This window comes from Tachypleus tridentatus, chromosome 6 (genome assembly GCF_004210375.1).
Source record: "Tachypleus tridentatus isolate NWPU-2018 chromosome 6, ASM421037v1, whole genome shotgun sequence".
NCBI lineage: Eukaryota > Metazoa > Arthropoda > Merostomata > Xiphosura > Limulidae > Tachypleus > Tachypleus tridentatus.
The window spans coordinates 74,179,111-74,196,461 of record NC_134830.1 but is presented as its reverse complement, the minus strand read 5'-3'; the positions used below and the strand labels follow the sequence as shown (position 1 = coordinate 74,196,461).

The following is a 17,351-nucleotide window of genomic DNA, read 5'->3' as shown; positions in this document are numbered from 1 at the left end:
ACACACACACAAGTTAATAAAATACTTCAATAGTGATTAACAACCAAAACTTATGTGCTTCTGGACAAAGCCTTCTAGTCAGCCAAAACCACTTACAAAGCTCATATAACGTCAGTGGAAGCATATGATCAAACTGTAGACAGTAAAAATTCTTGAAAACAGGGAACACTTTGGTTACGTATCTCAGAACGGCTGATATGAGTGTTAACACTTTTACTAATATTCATATCAGTTATCCTAAGATACATTTTTACTTCAAGTAGATTTCTCGTCAACACGAATTACTTCATCACTTTGTGTGCTCGAATAAATAGACTAATATTTATAGATAATAAATTTATCAATTAAGCTTGAAAACAAATATATTGGTTTCTACAAAGAAATAATAGCTGTCAATATACAATTAAAACTTGCGAGTCTCGCATGCTTATACAGGAAGCCATTCTAAACTTCGCCCATTGATAGAGGCGATTTAAAATTTTATAAGAACTTTAGAAGAAAATTATTTATCAGAATTCCACGAAATTTTGCTCAAAAGAAATAGTATTGTTTTTCCTGTGTCGTTTAAAGTTAATTTAAAATATTGATTTTGTTTTGGGTAAAACCAGCACTGTAGGCCACAAAACATATTTTTTTGAAAAACAAACATTTTGGTTTGTTTCAAACTTCACGCAAAGCTGAACGACAGCTATTTGCGTTAGCCATCCATAATTTTCCAGACTATAAAATTATAGTCAAAGAATTTTGCAGGATGTCCTCAAAATTATAGACGTCCATCTAAAACAGACAATAAGACGGAAAACTGATTATTTTAAATAATGCATTGCACTTTATCTCTACTTGAACTTCATATATGAAGTCATCATAAGAACTGAAGCTTATTGTTTATAAATTTGTTGCACAGGGTAATCTGTTATTCTCTGTTTTTGCTGTCCTTTTCTCTAAGTATTTGATTCACTATTGCTTGACATTTGTGTAGCAATATGGCTAGTGAAACACTTCTGTATGGCAGCTATGATATTTAATATTCCTTTGTGCTCTAAACCCCTTCTTTCATAGAATGTGTGAAGAATGTATTGTCTAAGAGGCCAATAGCTATTTTACAATGCATGTAGAGCTCAGACATTTAGCATAACAATTCAAAACCAAGGCCTTCTGGTGCGTTAACTGTGTGATATGCATCGAATAATCTGAGTTAGGAAAGAATGGACCAGGACACGATGATAAGAAACCCATTTGAAGTAAAAATGTATTCTCAAGATGGCTGGTATGGATATTAACTATTTAATTAATATAATGTACAGAACATTATTTCGACCTTCTTAGGTTATCTTCAGGTTAGCGTTACTTTGTACTTTATTTTGATTAAATTTTTAATACCCATACCAGCCATCTTGAGAATACAATGAGTCAGAACACTTATTGCAGGGGGAGAAATCGGAAGATATATAGAAGAAACTCTATCACGAAGTCAAGCGAAATAAGCTCAGACAATACAAAGTAATAAGAGAGTTTATTACAATTAATTTACATTTTTCTGCAAAATACGTGAAAATAAAGATATGATGAATTCATTTATGTGTTTACAATATCACAAAATAATGAGTAAATTGAGGCATTAATTACTGCTCTAAAATGCCAGGAAATAATCTATGCTGTGGAGAATAGTGGATTACCAGAGCATAATTCTTATTGGACGCTCAGGAAAATCTAAACATTTCTAAGGAGAAGAATATTTTTAAGACTGTGAAATTCGAAAACATCCTTGTCCTAACAGCGAATGTTGCAACACTAGGACAGAAAACAATAAATGGAATAATTTCCAGAAATCTTAAGCATACCAAAATATTCCATTTATATGAAAATATTTTTTTGAAAAACAGAGTTCCGATCCTTTACAATCAGCTACCACTTGGTACCATCGTTGGTACTACTATCTAAGTTTTTAACTTCAAAGTGTTAAAATTATAGGCTTTAATCATGACATTATACATATATAAAAAAGCATTTTACTTAACTTTGTAAAATAACATGAGCATATTATATATACATGAAATATATAAATAAATATTTATATATAACTATATAAAAATTATCTAATGAATTATTTGGCATTAATCATGATAACTATTGTTAAATCATATTTTCCATAGTTATTATTTTTCAGTCATTATCTTGAGAACAGACTGAAGTTATTAATTTTGACCATAAATGCTGATGACGAGCTAAAATTAAAAAGAAGTTTATGTTTATGAAAATATCTTTTAATTCTTAGGATGTAAAAAAAATGTATATGAGAAAAGATTCAACTGACTCTATCTAACTAAAGCTAATTTTAAATTAAGCTAAAACATACTTTTGAAAGTGACATTTTGAATTAGTTTTTGGTTGATCAACAAAATCCATGAAGCTTTGAAACTGACAGTTACAATTGATAAACAATGCTTAAATGAAACGGTGGACTTCGAAGTGCGTTAGAAGTTTCTGTATCATGTAATTAGATCCAATAAAAACTACATAAGCTTTAGTGTGTTTTAAATATACTTTTCTTGCTGGCTGTTGCGGTTTATACTTTTCCAGTCTTGTTTATTTCTATCCTGGAAAACTACCGCATAAATATTTACGTGTGGTAAAGCTAAAAACGTTAAAACTTATTATTATTTGTTTACGTTAATAATGGCAGTAAATCCAAACGAGCCTACAACGTACCAGAAGACAGCCTGGTAAAATTCCAAGTCTGTGTGAAATAATACAAGTACTAAGCTCATATCTTTGTTAATGTCGTGATTTAATCGAACAATCGTCAAGCGACACGTTTTTTACAAGTCTGATGTACACAAACACAGCGTGTTCCACGTGTATGTAGTTGATTGATGTCTATCGTAAATGGTAAAGAATCGTCATTACCACAAGTGTTTCCTCAGATCGCTCTCTGCTTCACACAAGACCACCGTTACGCTGTTGGAACCTAAAGCAGAGACTAGAACGTGGGTTCCTCCATTGTACGTTTGGTTACTTTTACTACTGATTTATTCTCACCACACAAATAAAAGAACACTTAATAAACCACTTTTATTTGCATCCATGATATAATATTTCGCAGTGTAGAAAAAAATCAGAAAACATAACAAACTCACCCGGAATCATTTGGGCATTCATGGACTTATTTTTCTCTATTAACGCTTTTGTAACTAAGAGTTTAAAACTCCTTGCAAACCAGCACTCCTTCAATAAATTCACTTCACACTGTTATAAAATATACGAGATCTGTACGCACGATAATGCAAAATCAGTTGCCAAATTATAACTTAAATGTTTGTTTTATGTTTTTCTTCAAGTGAAACAGTGATCAAAACTCCAAACAAAGAAGCACTGAAAATGCAATTTAATTAAAATTGAACTATTTCAGACAGTTTTCATAGATATTAATGATTCGTGCTTAAGTATATAATTCCGCTTTCACAACATGTGTTGTTGCCTTCAGCACATTATTAAGCAATTTAAAAAAATTAAATTTGGTTGAGGTAAAAGGTTAAACATAAATCATTTATAAGTGGACCTTTCATGCTTTTACGAGTAGGATTTCTCAATTATTTTAGAGAACTCGTAATTGCGGTAAGTACAATTTGCAACTAAGATTTGAAGTTAGTCATTCAGACAGTTCGTGAAAAGCTTTTCTCTCTTGATGCCTCAGTTACAGTTATAGTTAAAAGGATGCATGATACAAGACAAATTTAGTGTACATATCCAACAACTTTTCAGTGTGCATATCGCTAAGCATTTCCAGGAACAAATTGGACTCAGCAGATGAGTGAATTTTGACTTTCAAGTAATCAAAACCAAAATGGTTAGTCTTTCTACATTAAATATTCGTATCTATGGTTTTACTAATTTAGCTGGTGACTGAAAAGAAAGCCAAACAAACTGCAGAATTATTCAAGCTGAGAAAATGTTTGATTCAGGTTAGTTACAGCTGTACTAACTAAAGAAGGGAAACATTTTGCTTAAACTTCTTCTACGTACTTTGGCCACACAATCAAACATCATTTTCTTTCTTCGATTTATCTATTCTGGGAAATGTTATCTCGAAGTCCAAGCTAGAATGAGGCAAGTCCGTTTTTCATTATAATCTTGCACAAATCTAAATGCTGAGTGAATTTCACTTTTAAATATGTCCATTCCTAGGTTGATGCTCTGAAGCAGTTTACTTGACTGCTTTGAAACAAAACGTCGAAAAGGAAATACGCTAAAGCGATCTCTTACGCAACGGTTTATGCCTCTGATACAGTCCTCTTTTTTTTTTCTAATTTGCAAGATCTACCAGAGCTCCGAGGAAAATATGCCCTTTGCTCAGTTGATAATGAAACATTTTAAACATTTAAATAAAGCAACCCCAACAAATGTTTGATAGTTGTTTGCAGTAATTTAGATAACATGGTTTTTGAATATGAACCATTATTGAATTGAAGAACTGAATGTAACAAATATGTGCCGTAGCACTTCAAGACATGTCACAGTAACTATTACGATTGAGCTCAAGCCATGACTAATATGAAACAGGAGCAGTGTTTATTTATTAATTTACAACACCCTTGACCCCTGTAGTGGGTCAGCGGTATGTCTGTGTACTTACGATGCTAAAAACCGGGTTTCGATATCCGCGGTGGGCACAACAGAGATAGCTCATTGTGTACCTTTGTACTTAATTACAAACAAACACACTTTGCAGCACATCTTGCCATTCGTCCTTCATATTACTTCTGTCTTTTTAACTCTGTTCTCTGCACTCATTGTTATTAGTTTTAAATCATGCAGGTATCCAAAAAGAGTCTGAGATAGGACATTGCTAGTAGTTGGTTATATGTATGTGTGTGCTTGTGTTTTTCTTTTAGCAAAGCCACATCAGGCTATCTATTGTGTCTACCAAGAGGAACAGAACCCCTGATTTTCGTGTTGCAAATCCTAAGACTTACCGCTGTGCAGGCAATGGCCAACGACTTAGATAGTAATAAATCAGTAAAATATTTGGAAATTGACATACTAGTCAAAAATTCACAATTGATAATGTGCAGTATAACTAACCATTGCTGTGTGTGACTGACCTCTGGTGTACTATCTGTGATTACATCATAATACTTTGCTTGATTAACGTTTTCAACAGTAGCCTGAAGAATTTTATTCCAGTTCAGGTAGTCATCTTATTTTGAAAATCTCTTTTTTAGCTTTCGAATACAATAAACCGTTTAACTTCAACAGAATAACATTAGACATTAGCATTTTTGCGAAGATGTTATATACCTTTAGCGGTGAAAAACTAATGTTTTATCAGCAAAAAATTAGCCAGCTCACTGTTAAATGAATTGTACTTATATCAAACCAAATTTAATTAGCTTGTCGTGGGCCCTCGGTAAGATATCAATGAAGTTCCAAATTAGAAAGAAGACTCAATATTGTTTGAAAGTTTGTAAAATTTATGTATATAAATCATTATTTCTAATAATAATTATTATAAATTATATTAGTGTTTGTATGTTAAAATATATTTGTTTTAAGAAAGAAAACTGTGTATATCAGTCTTTATGGCAAATATCATAAATGTGACACATATCGACATTTAATTAACTTCTAAATCAAAATTACAATTTAACTCAGTGAACATAATACATAACACACTTTATCTGAAGACTCAGAATACACAAGCCACGATCAAAGGATTTTGTCTACACTTTCAGGTAAATATAAGAGTTTCCCTTTGTAAAACGTCCAGGAACTTTATTATTTGTGGATATTGAATGCCAATTATTTCTTTGGCATTGCTTTTGACAAGTTCACATTTCTGCTCGTAATTGCGCTGGGCCATCAGATAGTATCTGGACTAGGCCTTCATACGAAGTCTTACTTTGTATTTCATCATCCTCTATTCGGCCGGCATATTTTCTTTGGTTTCAGCTTAAGTTGCTCCAAAATCAAGAATGCCGGAATTAGAAGATGATCTTTCAGCCGTTAATCACTTTCATCACTTTTTGTCTTTTATGTGCTTGGCTTTTTACAGTAAAACTCACCGATTTTGTGCACCACTGGGATTTAAAGATTTTTTCTATGATTTGTCTTTTTTTTTTAATAAATTGTGTGCTACAAATGTACACTTCATTTTTAGTTAATAAAATATAAAGTATTCGTTATAATTAAGCTAGCAAACGCAGTACGTTTTTGTTCTTCAAGGTTTGTTCTATCACTCTTTTTTTCCAGTTAAAAATAGATCGATTTTTATATGATAATTCTGGCATAATTATCTAAAAGACAAACGATTTGTAATAATTGGACACAGGAACCATTACTGTTGTCGATTTTTACGTTGATTTTTTTTCTATAATTTGTGGGTATGACACAGTTTAGCACCTTTTATAAATTAGAATTCATCATCATGCAAAAGCAGATTATCATGTGATATTTGAGATTATTTGTTAAAATGTTGAGTTTAATTTAAAAATACCATAACACCTACGTTTACAATAGGAAAGTTCTATCTTTAATATTTACAGCGTTTTGACACTTGTCATATCGTTGTTCACGTATGAGTTATTTTCAGAAAAAAAGGCCCCCTATTCAGTTGTGACTACATAATTACATTACTTCTGTCACTCGCTGGCACAGCGGAAATCTTAGGATTTACAACGCTAAAATCAGGAGTTCGATTCCCCTTGGTGGATACAACAGGTAGCTCGATGTGACTTTGCTATAAGGAAAACACAAACACATACAAAATACACATATTACTTTTAATTTTTAATAAATAATTTCATTAGGTTAATATTAATTACCTATCATATCAGATACAAAAAAATCAATTTCCTTGTTTCCTTCTTAATGTCCATCACAACGATGTCCAAACTATAATTCATGCTCTTGTTTCTCAGAGCCTTACGTTTCTTGAAACGTTCTCTCTTCTGTGAAAAAAAGTAAGATGACAGCAAATGATACTCAAATATCATAATTCTGTTCAAATTCAATAATTATGGTTTTACTTTATCTTATTTTTGCAAAGAAACATTGATAATATGAATAAATATAAACGAATTTGAAAAATCTATAACATAACAATGAGCTTTATGTTCTTTTTATCCAGCTAAAGTAAACTTGAATCAAAATAGGGTAAACTTTATGTTCGACGTATATTGTAACTTAGTTGTAGAGTCTATGGTTCAGTGCATGCTCTCTCTATCATACTTTTGCATATTAAAATTTGCATATTATTATTCTGGGCTTTGCGTAGAAGATAGTTAAATTAAATATTACGATTTCTTCTAATGATTTTTTAAAGTTTTTTTAGTATACAATAAGGTATTCTTAACTAGAGACAACGAATTATAAAGAAAAAAATGCTAATAAGGTGAGTTAAAATGTTTTTTTAATTCATCAACTTTGCATTTATTTGTTTGGAATGACATCTATTTCTTAAAAAAAAAAGATGCTATGTTTTATGCTTTAGACTTATGTATTTTGAATAACTGTACTTGTCCCTTGCAGCAAATAATGTGCCGAAACGGAAGAGGTTAAAAATATTGTGTAAATGAATATATATTTGAAGTTTGCTTAAGGGATAACTTACGTTGACATTCTTTACCAATGTTCTCACGCTTTGAGATGACGGGTTTTTATTACCGTTTTGCGCTAAACTGGTCTTTTGCAAATGTTTGAAAAAGTTTGTGAATAGGCATATGTATCGCAAAGATGTACTGCTATATTATGTAAAGTGTTATAAATCAACTTAGGAGTAAACAAACCAAGCTGGTGGAGGAGCAAATCTCTGTCGTTTTTATCGTAAGAACCAGTCAAGTAAGAGATTTACTACATCAGTTCCCTGTTGACGAATGCAGCAAAAAACAACACAAGAAAGTAAAGAATATTAAAATGGAACAGGAGAATTACAGAGAGTTTACCACAAATGAAAGAGGAAAAATGATATGTTAAAAATAATGTTGACGAACAAATGCATGGCATAAATAATATGGAAGAAAAGTGTAATAACGCAAAGAAGGTGACATGCAATAGAAATAATACAGAAGAAACGAAATGTGTTAAAGTTAACGCAAATCCAAGTAATGGTAAGACTAACAAAAAGACATATATGTAATCATGATGACAAGAAACTGAAATCTTTTCAATATAACACAGAAAATAAATTTAATTTTCTTAACATAGAATAACAAACATACAATAAAGATAAAGCAAATGACTTGAAAACTGAGCAAAATGGAAAAACAGAAATGTAAGGGCAAGTTATTAAAACACGGATACCGTAGACATTCTGAAGAGAAATATTGAACGACAAAGGAAATGTAAAGGTTAAAAAAAAGACAGAAAATTCTGGAAAAGTTTGTATCGGCAATTTAATCTCAAAAGCACATATAAAGAGTAACAGAAGTGTAAAGGAAGTTGAACATCACAGTAGAGAGTGTAAAGATTGGAATCGAAAGCTATATATTGAGTTCGCCTAGGACAAAGGATATCATTAATGCAATAGAGACACGGATGGCAGAGTTATCTGTTCCTTACTTATCATAACTGAGATCAAAAACAAACTTTTCTCATCATCAGATATTAATATAATGTGTAGATAAAGGCAGTAATAACCTGCATGAGGATATATGTCACATGCCCCTAGGTCGCCAACAGCCAAAGGAAATAGTCTAGAGACCTCCAGCGCTCTGATCTACCAACTCTATGTCGCAAGCTAAGCCTTATGAGTAGAAATAGAAAAAAAATGCTATGACCCTAGACGAATCTGAAAGATGATCTACGATAAGTTTATACAAACATCAATAGCCGTCACAATAGTATCATTCCTCAGATAAGTTGGGTTTCACTTGAAATCCTCTATTTCTTAGGTGTGATTGAACTCCGATGAAAAATGTTATTGGTATTTCTACTTACGTAAATAAACACATTCTATGAGTTTTCTGTATTTAAACCATTTCATTAGATAGTGCATTTTAGCCTTCTGTTCTGATATTTGTTGAATTAGCTGCATAAAAGAAGTTCAGTATTTGGAGTGATATAAAGTAATTTTCACACAGTTCAGTGATTTTACATGAATAAATAAAACTGTAATAATCAGTGTGAGATTAATCTGATTTCAAAAATCGACCACTAATAGATGTAACCCAAAAATATTCAATATTTATAAAACCTAATAAGCTTACATGGGAAAATTTCACTAACCTTATCTTCTTGAGTTATATATTAATAGAAGAAAAGACAATACATCACGCACCTCCTTCCTCACCTTTCTTTGATAAAAAGGTGTTTATTGTCTAGCTGTGACGTATTTCTATTTAATAATTTTTAACAAGCGTCTATAGTGAGAAACATCTAATTAAAACAATAAAGAAGCATACTTAAGGTTTACTGCTAAAATATTTTAATTTGCCTTTATAATCTTTCCAGCATATATAAAGCTATTTCTTTTTACTAAGACCGCGCTTTTTCAATTACGAATATCTCGATATAATAGTATAATAAGCTAATAAGATTAAAATATCATTCTATATTTTTTCACAAAATATAATATTAACATTAAGACTATGTTAATACTATAATTTAATATGCTTTCACTCAAAACGTATCAAAGAACAAGTATAAGCGTTTATTCAATTAAACATTTTATATGGTTCGCAATAATATAATAATATCTGATGCAATAATTATTTTTATTGGTGTCCTATTTTCTAAGCAAACTAGACAGTAGCAGTATCATATTTGTTATGACCCACTTCATATTCTAGGTTTCTTTTCTTTAGACTGGCGTGGGACCGACATGACCAAGTAGTTAGGGCCTTCGAATCCTAATCTGTCACACTAAACATGTTTGCCCTTTCAACAGTGAGGACATTATATGCGAGAGTCAATCTAGCTATTTGTTTGTAAAAGAGAAGACCAAGATTTGCTGGTGGATAGTTATGACCTATTACAGTGGCTTTTACTGTAGAAAAAGACATATTTTTACTACATATGAAAAATTGTGACGGTATATATATATATACACATTCACTGTTAAGCCAGTATTCCATGTCCATATTTGTCTGTTTTCATATGTAATAAAGTTTTCAATGTTACTGATAACAGTATTTTTGTGTTTGTTATTTGGCAACAAGAGGTACTGATTGTCTTGTTTCTTTTCTATAGCTCAAAATGTAAGAAAAACTATTCCTGACTTCTAAGATTTTCCGATCCTTAGAATGAAAAAAAATGTGGTTAATCAAAATAAATTCCTCATAGAAACTGAATATAAGTTCCATGTTACATTTGCAGTTTAATCACATCATAATCTAGTATATCAGTACTTGTGCTTCATTCATTTTTTCTAAAAAAAAATGAGAAAGGATGTGGTTGGTTTATGTTTTGTAGTTAAGCAGAAATCTTCATAATGGACTCTGCCCACCCCTAAATCCTGTTTCTTGTGTTGTAAGTCTGAAGACATTCCGCTGTGTTATAGGGGAGGTTGGGAAGGATGTGACTGGTGAAAGATTATTGTAGCTGAAGATTTTCAGGGCTCTTTTAATACTTATGAAAAGTAGTGACTTCGTGACAAAGAAGCACGACATAATTGCACGCGCTTTTATTTCTGTGCACGTTATTTTAGTAAAGGTCAAACTCATTATTTGAGACAATTTGTCAGATAAATCCCAAGTGGCGAAGAATGGTGTTGGCTGTCTTCTAGTCAAACGCTTAAAATTATGGATGAGTATTCTGGGTTTCTCTGACCCATGACTATTTATTTCACGTGCTAGTAAAGAGCTCTATAATTTGAAAACCAGTTCTTACTTCATCGAAATAAGTTCCTATGAAATACATCATTAACATTCAAAGAAATTGTTTCTTGGCTACTATACCTTGTGGCCCGACATGGCTAAGCGTGTTAAGGCGTTCGACTTCTAGTCTGACGGTCGTGGGTTCGAATCCCGGTCGCACCAAACATACTTGCCCTTTCAGCCGTGGTGGTGTTATAATGTGACGGTCAATTGTACTATTCATTGGTAAAAGAGTAGCCCAAGAGTTGGCGGTGGGTGGTAATGACTAGCTGCCTTCCCTCTAGTCTTACACTGCTAAAATAGGGACGGCTAGCGCAGATAGCCCTCGAGTAGCTTTGCGCTCAATACAAAACAAACTATACCTAGATTACAAACTTTCCTGCAATCAGTGATGTAAAATTTGGTTTTTATTTTTGTGGAAAACATTAGTTCATTATTACTAAATTTTGTTGTATAAAAATACTTGATAAATCATGTACTTATGAATACTAAATGTGTAATTTGGTAAATTTCTTTTTTTAAATTTAAATAAATCTGTTATACATGCGTATATAATTTATTTCTAGGAAACGAATTTTGGATATAAAAATGTACACCACATTACAAAAGAGTACGTGTACACTTACATTTTCAAATATATTTTTATAGTAGAAAGTTATTAACTCCAGTTTCTTATAACTATAAAACTTTGTGGCAGAATATTATATGTGCATATGTTATGATAAAGCGAGTATCTAAAGGCTATTTCAGGTTGGATATAATATAATACTATACTATCTAACTTATACTAATATCTAAGACATTTTATTGCTATTTCCTATTATATTGAAGATAATTAGAACTCATTTATGGATAGCGTCCTACTTAAAATATTAGTTTTGTTCAAATTCTTAAACAATGAATAATTTATTATGACAATATACGTATGTTAAAAATATTATTAAAACGTGTAGTTGTAGATAGTAGTTTATAGATGTTTATCTTTCTCTCTATCTCTTATCTTTCAATTATATTTTGATATTTAACTCAACCTGATAAGCTAGCATGTTACTTTAATAGGACTCTTATAGCATATCTGCTTTTATTTCGTTTAGAACAACAATCTGAATCAAGTAGCTTTTGTGATTTTCTTCATAATTCTAGTCAACCATCACTATAGAAAAGAGTGTAACATGGCGTATTAGTCCATTAGTCAAACTGACCACACAATTCTCGTCATTAATTATATTTCTAAGTTACTCTTAAACACTTTTAAAACTGAGTTTTCTTCTTTATATGTTAGCAGTTTTCTCGGGTTGGTTGGCAGCTACGACGTGTCTGTTTTTTCTTTTTAATCTTTACAAGAGATCAATAGGAAACGTATAAATCTAACTACTGCTAAAGGCATCAGTCAGTCTGAAGCAATCTGAAATCTGTATAATAGTATTTTCTTTGGATAACTCACTAGCATTTAGCAAAAACAGTTTTACTGGTTGCAACTGCTCATTTAATACTTTCATACATTACAACAGACGTCTGTAAGCAGACAATATCAACTGCTTTTATTATCAACTCTTAATTTAAATAGACACTAACTCTCTTAGTAATTTAATACTGTTTGGGGCAGATTAACAGTACAAATCAGTATTTTAACAGAGCGGTACAGACTGCCAATATAGAAGTTGTAAGCAGAATTTTCCTCACAATCATTGCAACAACGCTTAACTATTTATTTAGCTGAAAGAAATTTATACAGAATTACACAATTCATTAATTATTATATTAAGTCACTATTCCAAATATGTTCTATCATGTATAAATTGTTATTTTCTGATAATAAGATAAGGATTACTTTAAGACTCGAATCATGAAAGAAAGACTTTTTATTATATCTCGGTGTTTAAATAATAATATTTATTTTATAAATTAGTAAAATCAAAAGCAAAAATGTTTTCATAATTTTACTTATTTCTAATATTATTTAAATGACTTTCAAAATGAAATTTTAACCGATTATTTAGAAAATTTGATTAGATCTTCTTCTAAACATTAAGTAAAGTAATTAATTGATTATCATCTGTTAAGAAATTTTTTTAAGCATGATTTTTATAAAAGTGCAAAAATTTCCAATAATTCAAAAGGTATGTTGATTTACTTCGATTGTATTAATAAAAATTACGATATTCAAAAAATATATCAAAATTATTTTTACTAACATTTCTTTGGTGGATTATTAAAACTCTCTGGAAAAATAGAAACTATCTCTATCGCACAGGTTAAGTTGGTGGAACGCAAAGAATTTAAGTGGAAAATAAACTCAACAGAGACGAGTAACAAAACAACTAATAACACTGACTAAAACTAGTTTATTTCTGCTTAAAAAAGAGAAAAAAGGTTGTATTTCTGTATTTTTGCAAAATACTTCTAATTAAAAAATTCCCGAAAGCGTACGGGCTATTATTATTATTATGTTAGCGTTTCTCATTATTCTTAGTGTTTTTTGAAAAATAATGAGGAAATAATTATTGTTTGTAGAGTTTCGTTTTAGTTGTTCCTATCAATAAGGAACTGAACTGTAGATCTAAATTCTATGGACCACGATCCATTTACCCTGTTTAAAAGTTCTGTGTGCGATATAAAAGAGATATAAAATCCCATCATTCGTGGAGAGTTGTGAGATAGCAAATCCTACTTGCTTTTATGATTATGGTTGTGTTTGTCGCTCATTTATTATTTTATTCTATCATTTAGTTTATCTCTGAATTTTTAGTTAGTTTCACTGAAACATTAACTCACCTTTCAACATAATCCTTTATATTTTGAGTAAATATATAAGGGTATCACAAAATTCTCAACAGTTTCACTAGCAGTGACGAACAGATACAATTAATGTAACTTAAGAACATGTAAATTTATGATCACATGAGGTTGTACTCATGTCCGAAGCTTCACCGAGAGAGAAAATGTGTGGGTTTGTTAGTTGGTTTGAAGTTAAGCACAAAGCTATAGAAAGGGCTATCTATACCACGGTTATCAAAACCAGGTTTTTAGCACTGTAAATCCGTAGACAGGGGAAGGTGAGCGAGAGAGAGAGAGAGTCACTAGACAGCTACTGACAGTATAGTTAGTGCTGTTTGTCTCTCAATATTAGTATCGATATTAATTTTGGCATTGAAAGGTATTGTTTGAATATTGTATTTGATGTTTCTTTTACGGAGGGAATGTAATAAAATTTTGTTATTAATGCTGATTTATTGGTATTCATAATTAATTGTTTGTTTACACTGCTGTGAATTCCTGGCCAAGCACTTGTTTGATAATTGTGTTGAAATTATTTGTGAGTGTTTTTTATTGTGAATGTTCATTTTAGACCGTTACAGAACAGCATAAGAACTAATTGTTAATCAGATTTTTCTTTTTATCAAGTTTGTTTGTTCTTTAATTTCGCACAAAACTACACCAGTTGCTCTAGCCGTCCTTAATTTAGCAGTGTAAGACTATAGGGAAGGTAGCTAAACATCACCACCCACCGCCAACTCTTGGGCTACTCTTTTACCAACGAATAGTAGAATTGGCCGTTACATTATAATGTCCCCACGGCTAAAAGGGCGAACATGTTTGGTGCTACGAGGATTCAAACCTACGACCCTCGGATTACGAGTCGAGCACCTTAATCACCTGGTCATGCCGATCCTTCTTTTTAGTTTATCAACAAAAAATCAGAGATGGGTATACACAACCACTTGGCCCGGCATGGCCAAGCGTGCGACTCGTAATCTGAGAGTCGCGGGTTCGCATCCCCATTGCGCCGAACATGCTCGCCCTTTCAGCCTTCCCTCTAGTCTTACTATACTAAATTAGGGACGACTAACACAGATAGCCGTCGAGTAGTTTTGTGCGAAATTCAAAAAACAAATAAAACACAACCACTCCAAATCTAGTTTTTTGCGAATATCCGAAATAAACAGTAGTTTTTTTTCCTTATCCTTCTTTATTCACATTAATAAGTTGATTATCAGTCTAATTTATGTTTACTATCAATCTATATCTCTATACATGTACTGCTATTACTCAAACTGCTAAAGTGAGAACAAATTGATTCCTTCACTTTCCTGAACCAGGAAAGTGTGTATATAAGATCACTATGTCAGCCACTCGATACTTGTTTTACGTACTGATTAATTCGCAATTGTCAATGATGTAAATAAATAACAGTAATCATAGCCAAAATATAGAAAATTATGATAATTTTGTACTTGTTTTGAGCAATCTACATGCAGTTTATCTAAATGTTGATGTTTAAAAAGCAAAATAGAATAAATATTTATACGAAACTAAAATATTGATAATTTTCATTTAATTTGCTTTGTAATAGGAAAGTGTATGTTTCTTTTAGTAAATGATATTGTAATTATATGTATTACAACTAAAAGTGTATACTCTAATTGTACAAACACAAGAAATAAAAAATAACAATAAACGCTAACATAATATGAGAAACAGTCTTTAGTCTTCCTCTATTGAGGAAACTAGATCACTGACTAGGAGTAAAATATAACACTTTCTTGACGTGAATTGTCATGTTGTTAATCTAATCACAGAAGCTTAATTTTGTGCTCTCAGAAGAAGAGCGTTGAAAAATGAGAAACATGATCACTGAGTCTGGTTGAGAGGTTTCCATGGCAACTCCTTCGTTCCTTGCCGGATGGGGATGTACAGTATGGCGATTCATGTTCCAGATTCCATTTGCGCCCAGAGTGACTTTTCAGGCAAAAGTTTGTTACCAGCGTAATGAACATCTTTATCAACGACAGTTTTATACTTACAATATTTGAGCCACTAAGCATTCACGTAAATATCAACCTCTAAGGAGAAGTCGTAGCGATATATTTATTGTTTTTTCAGATACAAACTGTGAAAATGTTTGCTGGCCGTTGAATGAGACCGTTACCATGAGGGTAGTTCGACGGATTACAACAGCGCTTCACTAGAAGTTTCGGTAATATCTGTAGTAACACGTAGTTCGGTCTGGATATATCAAAGGAATTCGTCATGTTATGCTACCACTTGCCCAGATATGTTACATTGTTTTCCTAATAATATTTGGTTGAACAAAACACAAAGTCAATTTCTCTTAATTTTTACTTGTTAGTTCGTTTCATTCTAATTTAGTGGTTAATATTATGTTTTGGCATTTGACAGCTATAAAATATAACATTAATATAAAATATCAGTACTACTGTCTTTTATACTACCTTATACTTTTTAAGGATAAGCTGATAGAAGTGCGACGTTTCATAAATTAGGTAGAACATTTTTACTTTTGTTTCGGCTCCTTTCTTAACGACTGTACTGTCGTCTTACAAACCAAATACTAATTTTATGTCCTTACTTTCGTTTTACTTTAGCTTTTTTTTTAAAGATTTTGATTCTTTTGGGGTATTTAGAATTTATTTCAAATAATATCTTATTGAAAGGTTTAAAGAAGATGATTTTGAAACATGATTTTGATTGTTAAAGTGTTTTAATGCCTCTCCTATTCCATATACTGAGTTATGGGAAAGTGGTTTTGGAACAGTTTTTGGTCAGTAAAACCTTCATTATTTATCATCTTAGTTAGAAATTAAATAATTAATAATATCACAAGCTACTCAAGATATTTCGTGAATATTGTAACAGTCCAATAGTCGCTAACGTGATCCAAGTTAGGAACATAACATTGTCTTTTGTAGTCCTGCTGTAGATTATCGAATTATTATAACTGTGAAACAGTGAAGGAGTGTTATAATCGTATAAGTATAAACCATTGCATATCGTTAATACTAAAGAGGCAGAAACAATTCATACTGAAGCGATGTGAATACTTTATACTGAAAAACCTTCATCTTTATTAACAAAAAAGATATTACGTAACAACGGACAAAATGTTCCGAGTGGTCCAGGAAAGTATCAAAAACTGGAAACACGTAACACGACGAACCAGATCCTGGTCTTCCCAGTCACCATCAGGCACGGTACGTGTGAATTTTATTTTTCTAAGTAAATAAGACAATTAAAAGTTATGAAAGATCGTAGTTAAAGAGAAGAATTTAAAAATAGTTATATCGCATTAACACTAATATTAGTGCATGTATATATATATATATATAAGTGTTTTTCCAATTGAGAATCAGGTAAAAAAAAAGGACAAAAGGTTCACAAGATAGATAAACCTAAAACACAATAAAACATAATAAGAAATGTGACAGACATCTGAGAAAGTTAAACACACCGTACAGTAGTTAAAGGCTGACTGTGAAATTTAATCACTGTACTTTCAAGCCTAAATTGCTACGTATTACCTTGATTAAGCGTATAAGTGAATGTTTAGGATAATAATTTAGTCAAATACGCTATTATTCACTTCATATTTGGTGGGAAGATTTTCAATCCTAACGAAATAAAAAAAAGTATTTTAGAAAAAGAGGATCAGAGAAGCGAGTGTTTCAACCAATTATAACTCTTATACTCCGTGACAAATCTTAGCAGAAGAAAATAAAAGCTGGTTTTTTATCGTCTTGA

At 31.5% G+C, this 17,351-nt stretch overlaps 1 protein-coding gene across 2 annotated transcripts in view; it reads left to right on the top strand.

Annotated features, from left to right (window-relative positions):
- The first annotated feature begins 16,260 nt into the window (after positions 1-16,260).
- The window catches only part of LOC143252811 (voltage-gated inwardly rectifying potassium channel KCNH6-like), a 53,238-nt gene continuing 52,147 nt past the window's right edge, over positions 16,261-17,351 (top strand). Inside the window, exon 1 of one of the 2 annotated variants that reach the window (XM_076505532.1) lies at positions 16,261-16,804. In XM_076505532.1, the coding sequence (XP_076361647.1) occupies positions 16,715-16,804 (90 nt within the window). In that variant the 5' untranslated portion in view covers positions 16,261-16,714. The remainder of the gene's footprint in view (positions 16,805-17,351) is intronic. The other variant, XM_076505533.1, reaches the window with a different exon arrangement.